This window comes from Pipra filicauda, unplaced genomic scaffold (assembly GCF_003945595.2).
Source record: "Pipra filicauda isolate LSUMZ 115617 unplaced genomic scaffold, ASM394559v2 scaffold834_size77642_pilon, whole genome shotgun sequence".
In the NCBI taxonomy this organism is placed as follows: Eukaryota; Metazoa; Chordata; class Aves; order Passeriformes; family Pipridae; genus Pipra; species Pipra filicauda.
This window is the reverse complement of record NW_024105014.1, coordinates 1-7393: the sequence shown is the minus strand read 5'-3', so window position 1 is coordinate 7393 and position 7393 is coordinate 1. Positions and strand designations below refer to the sequence as shown.

Genomic DNA, 7393 nt, shown 5'->3' with positions numbered 1-7393 from the left:
GATTTGCCCTCATGATTTTCCCTCCTTTCCCTCACCCTTCTCGCTGCTCCCTCCCAGCATGAGCTCTCTGCCAAGGCCGTGGCCGCTCTGTCCTCCCTGTACGGCACCAGCTACACGTACGGGAGCATCATCACCACCCTCTGTGAGTGCCTCCCCAAAAATCGCCCCAAAACCCACCCCAAACCCACCCCAAACCCACCCCAAACCCACCCCAAACCCACCCAAAGCCCATCCCTCACACCACGGCCAGGATGAAACATCCCATAAAATCCCCTCCCGTCATTTCCTTCAGACGAAGCGAGCGGAGCAACCGTCGACTGGACCTACAACCAGGGCATCAAATATTCCTTCACCTTCGAGCTGCGGGACACGGGATATTACGGGTTCCTGCTTCCCGCCAAACAGATCGTTCCGACGGCCGAGGAGACCTGGCTGGCCCTCAAGGTCATCATGGAGCACGCCCGGGACAACATCTACTGAGCGGGATCGGCAGCTGGAGAGGGGGGAAGAACCCGATAAATAAATGGATGAGAAAAAGAAAAGCTTTTTCGATCTTGTTTTCCCTTTTTCCCAAGTCGGGTGGAAAAACCCTTTCGGAGATGGATCCGGTGTTCCCGCATGTGCCAACGCAAACAGGGCATGCTGGGCTGAAAAGGGCATGAAAAGGGCATGAAAAGGGCATGAAAAGGGCATGAAAAGGGCATGAAAAGGGCATGAAAAGGGCATGAAAAGGGCATGAAAAGGGCATGAAAATAGCAGGGATAAAAGGAAGGAAGGGGTTTTCCCTCTGCTCTGGCACAGGAGGGGAGGGGAAAAGGGTTGGTTTGGCACTGGGCAGCTGGAGCGGCTCCGGGATATGAGGCAATGGATCAACGGGATTTATGGGGCTCCAAGGCTGGAGAGGGATTGGGGATGAGGGATGGAGGGACAGGACACAGGGAATGGCCTCCCAGTGCCAGAGGGCAGGGATAGGTGGGATAATGGGAAGGAATTGCTGGCTGGGAGGGTGGGGAGGGGCTGGAATGGATTTCCCAGAGAAGCTGTGGCTGCCCCTGGATCTCTGGAAGTGTCAAAGGGCCAGGCTGGAGCAACCTGGGATAGTGGAAGGTGTCCCTGGGTGGAACTGGACGAGTTTTAAGTCCCTTCCCATCCAAACTATTCCATGATCCCTCCTCAGCCCCTGTAATCCCCAGGGAAGGGGAGCCCAGTCCCTGCCCACTCCCACCTTTTCCAGATTTTCCAAAGCTCTCAAAGCTCAAACTGGGGAAAAAAAAACCAACACCAAAACCACTCAACCTTCTGGTGTCATTTACATTTAATTAAATTAAACAATTAAACCTCGCAGCATTTACAGAGCTTGACTCTCCACCAAACAGCACCAAGAGTCCAAACACACCCAAATCCACCAAGACAGCAGGAAAGTCCATCAGTCCTTCCTTGGATTCCTGGATTTGGGAGATAGCAAACAGCTCAGACCAGTTTTGTCCGTTCCACAGGAGGAGGTTGTCACGGAACCAGGGATTCTGGATCAGTGTCTATCCAGAGATGGGCAGCAAAACCAGGATTTCAGCCAACACAGTGACAATTCCAAGAGCTCCTGGAGGTGACAGAGCTGCTCCCACCCCACAGGGCCCTCTGTGTTGTACCAATCCCTGGATTTCAAGCACTCAACAAATCAGGGAATCGTTTGGGTTGGAAAAGTCCTCTGAGATCATCGAGTCCAACCATTCCCAGCACTGCCAAGGCCACCACAAATCCACATCCCCCGGCGCCCACATCCACAGGGATTTTAAATCCTTCCAGGCACGAGGACTCCACCACTGCCCTGGGCACCCTTTCCATGATGGAACTTTCCCAGCTATCCAACCTGAACCTCCCCTGGCACAACTTGAGGCCGTTCCCTCTTGTCCTGGGGCTCCCTTGGATCTCCCCTTCCCTGTGCACATCCAGCTCCGTGGAGAGGGGGGATCATTCTCCTGAATTACGCAGGAGATGCTGCTTTATTCCATGTTTTCCACCACAATATAAAAATGGAGCTGCTGCACAAGTCATATCCCAACTTCCAAAGCTAAATGGGATATTTCTGTGGTGCTTCAACACCAAATTCCTTCAGAAGCATCATTTAGCTTTGATTTATTTATTTTACTTTCCCTATGGATGATCCTGACACAGAATCCCAATTTTGCGTGGATCTACTCCCTCTTTCCCAGAGAAGCCCAAGGATATGGCTCTTAACAAACTAAAACTTCCATTCCTGGAGTCAGGAATCGTCTGACTGAACACTCAGAGACACAACAATCATCATAAAAGCGCTCAGGGGATGTTGAGCCTTAACTTTCCAAACTGGGAATTCTGTGCAATTCCTCCCCCTTTGCCCTTTCACCAGAATTATCCCCAAATCACCAGCGAATTCTGGAGAGGGTTTGAACATCTTCTGCTTCAAAAAGAGGGGGAAGAAAGCACTGAAATCCAAAAAACCACACAAAACCCCCACGATAATCAAAGCTGGACCAGGCTCAGCAAGGCTGTAAGTCAAGACTAAAGAGCAGGTCTTTTCTAAGCCTCACTCAGGCAGCTCTGCTTTGTCACCAGGGAAAACCAGATGATTCCCAGAAGGAAAACCGTGCCTCTCATTTTCCAGGAAACCTTCACCCTGTTCAGTTCCACATTCCAGGTCCCTGCTGGGATTTAGGGATCCCGGTTAAACAGCAGCAGGAAATTTCCCCTTGAGCCACCAAAACCTCAAAAGAAGCTCCTAAAAAACCTCTGGGAAAGGTGTAACTGGGAGTAAGCTTCCAGAAAAAGACGCAACAGTTCCAAGTGTCCAGGAGCAAACACGACCCTCAGGTCCCAGCACCACCTTGGGCCGATTTCCAAAACCACCTTTATTAGAAATACTTCTGTTCATCATCATAATTTAATTAAAATACCCCCCAAAAAAACCCTTTTTAAGGATCTTTTCTCCATTTTGGCAACTTGCTGAGCGTCTCTGTCTCTTGTTTGTTCTCCCAGGACAGTTCTGGCCCCTTCACCTCCGTGTGTGTCCACAGGTGGCTCCAGAGAATGTCACGGATGCAAATTCCATCCCCTGGACTAAAAGCTTGGTGGAAGTTCCTACTGGTCCCAGACTTCACTACCAGTTTGCTCCCAACCCTACAAACCTGTGGGATGACATTCCTGCCTCCAGGAAACCCCATTCCAGCTCTCCAAGCCTGACCCGAGCTGCCTTTTCCACACCTCCGGCTGCTTTTCCCTGCGGATTCCTAAAACCACAAAGGGGCTGCACTGCTCAGGGTATTCCCAAAACCTGGATAATCCTTTATTCGGTGGGAGGAGACCCCACCGGTTATTTCCAGGGCCTGTTCTGGAGGCTGGTCCTGCTGAGCGTGCGGGAGCTGAGGGATCCCGCGTTGGAGCCGTGGAGGTTGGGGCTGCTCCTCATGGACGTGGGCTTGGAATCCCGGCTGGAAATGCCACGGCTCAGGCGGCCTGGGGGGGAAAAACAACCCACGGTCACACCACTGGTTGCCCTGGGAAGGAGCTGTGGACACTCCATCCTGGAAGTGTCCTAGGCCAGGATGGGCAGTTGGAGCAACCCGGGACAGCGGAAGGTTTGGGGTTGGAACCGGACAATCTTTAAGGTCCCTTCCCACCCAACCCATTCCATGATCTTACTGGCAGTGTCCAAAGGAATGTGCTCCTCCTCCAGGTAGTACTTCAGCTTCTGGAGATCATCTGCAGAGAACCTCCACTTGTTCTCAGCCCGTGTGGGAGGGACTCTGGGAGAGGTTTTCCTTCGGGTGGATCCCGGGGGAGCTGGGACCTGGCAGGACAGCGGGAGCGTGCCCGTGATCAATCCCTCTGGGATCTTCTGTGCAAGGACCTTCAGGCCTGCAGGGACACAGATCCACGTTAGCCCAGCTGTGGTGGGATCTACCAAGCACAAGGGAAACACCGGATGGAGCTGAAGATCCGAGAAGTTCAGATGGAGAAAAGTGGGCAGGAGGGGAGGTGGGAATTCTGTCCCTCTGGGGAACAGCACAAGGACGTGGAGCTGCTGGAGAGAGTCCAGAGGAGGCCACAGAGTTGCTCCCAGGGCTGGATTCCCTCTGCTCTGGAGCCAGGCTGGGAGAGCTGGGGGGGTTCCCCTGGAGAAGGCTCCAGGGAGAGCTGAGAGCCCCTGGCAGGGCCTAAAGGGGCTCCAGGAGAGCTGGAGAGGGACTGGGGACAAGGCAGGGAGGGACAGGACACAGGGAATGGCTTCCCAGTGCCAGAGGGCAGGGTTAGGTGGGATATTGGGAAGGAATTGCTGGCTGGAAGGATGGGGAGTGGCTGGAATGGATTTCCCAGAGTATCTGTGGCTGCCCCTGGATCCCTGGAAGTGTCCAAGGCCAGGCTGGATGGGGCTTGGAGCAACCTGGGCTAGTGGGAGGTGTCCCTGCCCATGGAACTGGATGATCCTTCAGCTCTCTTCCAACCCAAACCACTCTGTGATTCCAGCTTTTTCCAACCTCCAGCTCACACAACCCTTGCTCTCCCCTCTGTTTCCCCAGGAGCCCTCGGGGGGCTCTTCACACCCCCAGGAGCCCTCGGGGGGCTCTTCCCACTCCCAGGAGCCCTCAGGAAGCTCTTCCCACTCCCAGGAGCCCTCAAGGAGCTCTTCCCACTCCCAGGAGCCCTCAAGGAGCTCTTCCCACTCCCAGGAGCCCTCACGGAGCTCTTCCCACCCCCAGGAGCCCTCGGGGGGATCTTCCCACCCCCAGGAGCCCTCAAGGAGCTCTTCCCATGCCCAGGAACCCTCAGGAAGCTCTTCCCACGTCCAGGAGCCCTCAAAGAGCTCTTCCCACTCCCAGGAGCTCTCTGGGAGCTCTTCTCATGCCCAGGAGATCTCTGGGAGCTCTTCCCATTTCCAGGAGCTCTTGAGGAGCTCTTCCCACCCCCAGGGGATGTCTGGGAGCTGTTCCCAGGCCACTCACCCCCGGAGAGCATGAAGAGGTTCTCGAAGCCCCTCTCGCACATGGTGGTGGCCGCCTGGCTGGCCAAGCGCTCGTCGTTGTCGTACACGATGATGATCTTCCCGTGGGCGTTTTTCTGGGAATGGCTAAGGAAGGAGGCACTGCTGGACTCGAGGGGCACAGTAACACGTTTTGGGAAGTAAAAAAAAAAAAAAAAAAAAGGGGACCAAAAAATGGGATTTGGGACTGAGGGACTCCACGACTTGCAAACGTCGTTCGTCATTCCTGCCTGAGGAAGGATGGAGGAGGAATTCAGGCTTTTCCTGATGAATTCCCAGTGGCTGGGACTTGAATCCCCACAGGATCCAGTGTTTGGAGGTTGGCTGGTGACAGGGAACAGCAAGAAGCACCTTTGTTTACAACCCCCCCTCCCAACAGCCAGCAACTGGGAATGATCAGCCTAATCCAGCCTCCTAATCCTCTTTTTCTGCCCTCAATCCCCATCAAGGTGCTGACAGGAAGCCAAAGGATTTGATGGATCTATCCCTGCAGCAACAGGAGAGCGGTGCCCACGGAGGGCTTTGCCTTCCAGCAGCCCAAATCCCAAGAAATGCCAAATCCAGCTCCCTCTGGAGCCAGGAGGAACCTCGAGGAATTGGAATCCAGCAGCGGAGCCGCCCCAGGTGATCCCAGGATCTCCTGTCCCACCTTCCTCAGGATTCCTAATTTTGCTTGGCTAAGATCCAGCTGGTTTTGAGAGCCACCCCCCCCCCAACATCCCACTGATTTTTTTTCCCTGTGCCAGCACTTTCCACGGAAAGGATACATATTCCAGAATACTGTTTGTGTACGGATTCATGGTCCTGGACAGCGTGGCAATAGGGTAGGAATAAGCTGCAGGAGAGGGGAATAAAAAGAGGGATAAATCATCCAGTGGCTGCACACCAACAGCTGGGATACAACAGGGATTTATTGGAGTTCTACAGCCTTGGGAACCCAGGGAATAAGGGATTAATATCAGCTCAGTCCCAGCTGGATTGGATGTCCCAAAGACATCCCACCAGGCAGAGCTGGATGTCCCAGCCCAGCTGGCTGTGGAATTGTGTCCCCTCACCTCCCACGATGTGACACTGGTCGTAGGCGTCCCGATCCCGCACGTCCAGGAGCAGGAAGGGACAGTCTGGATAGGGCAGGTCCTTGGCCTGGGTGTCCTCCTTCTTCGGAGAGTCCTTCTCGATGTCCATCTCCCCGACCCCGCTGATCACGCTGGGAAAGGGAAGGGCAGGGGGAGGTGGGAGCTGGGAAAGCTCATTCCCAACACTTTGGGGCCTCTCTCCAGCAGCTCCGAGTGCTTGGGAAGAGCTGGGATAAAGCATCATTCCGGGATCCCTGAGCTTGGCAGGGATATGGGGATTTGGGAATTGGACTCATTCTCAAGGATTCCAGGATGGTTTGGGTTGGAAGGGACCTTAAAAGATCATCCATGGGCAGGGACACTTTCCACTAGCCCAGGTTGCTCCAGCCTGGCCTTGGACACTTCCAGGGATCCAGGGGCAGCCACAGCTTCTCTGGGAGATTCATTCCAGCCCCTCCCCACCCTCCCAGCCAGCAATTCCTTCCCAACATCCCATCTAACCCTCTGGCAGTAGGAAACCATTCCCCCTTGTCCTGCCATTCCATATCCTCGTGAGAAGATCCTCAAAAATGAAGATCCCTGGGAAAGCCCAGGGGCTGAGCTCTGTGTTCTAATCCCACACACATCCTGGAACGTGGGGGCCTGGATGGAATCCCACCAACACATTCCCTCCTCAGCCATCTAAACCATCACCGGGTGGCAACAGGGCTGGATTCCACCCTCAACCCAAGCAGGAAAACCTGGCAGACCTTACTCTCTTACACTTCCAGGTGTTAAAATCCAGGTTTTAACAAGAAAAAACGGGATAAAGCCACTTGGCAGGAATTTCAAGAGCTGGGTGAATTAACCTAAGCCAAGGAAACCGTGGGTTGGGGAGGCACCTCTGGAGCGTGGAACGCTGGGATTCCCCAGGGGCTGTGCTGTTCAGGAACAGGACTGGATTGGGGGCCTCCTCGGGGCTCCCCTTCCCGTTCGTCCCCGCGGCCACCTCGGCATCTTCACCTGGAGCAGCAGCACCTGGGGACAGAGCAGGGCACGGGCACTTAAAGAGCTGCAGGGAGTCCACAAGCAGGTTTTAAGCCCAGTTTCTAATCTTGGACTAAAGTGTGACAGCCTCGGGCTCATCCTCTTACGGGGATCATTCCCCCAGGGCCCCACGGTCTAAATAAAGGGCCAGAGAAAGGGCCTCAGAGTTATTCACAATGATAAAGAGCCCCCAAAGATATAAAAAACAGCCCCCAAAATATAAAAAACAGCACCCAAAATATAAAAGAGCCGCCAAAATATAAAGAAGAGCCCCCAA

General features: G+C 54.2%; 2 protein-coding genes across 2 annotated transcripts in view; one reads left to right on the top strand and one right to left on the bottom strand.

The window, feature by feature from the left end:
• LOC114003704 (carboxypeptidase A1-like) overlaps window positions 1–542 on the top strand; it is a 5616-nt gene extending 5074 nt beyond the window's left edge. The window contains exons 10-11 of the mRNA XM_039390519.1: window positions 58–142; window positions 293–542. Coding sequence (XP_039246453.1) covers window positions 58–142; window positions 293–480 — 273 coding nt within the window. The 3' untranslated portion in view covers window positions 481–542. The remainder of the gene's footprint in view (window positions 1–57; window positions 143–292) is intronic.
• Window positions 543–1297: 755 nt separating this feature from the next.
• CEP41 (centrosomal protein 41) lies at window positions 1298–7159 on the bottom strand (the record flags this gene model as incomplete). Its single annotated transcript, XM_039390518.1, has 6 exons — window positions 1298–3489; window positions 3676–3891; window positions 4977–5091; window positions 5782–5849; window positions 6070–6221; window positions 6972–7159. Coding segments are annotated over 6 exons (882 nt in total), but the record flags the coding sequence as incomplete, so codon positions are not given.
• Between the last annotated feature and the right edge of the window lie 234 nt (window positions 7160–7393).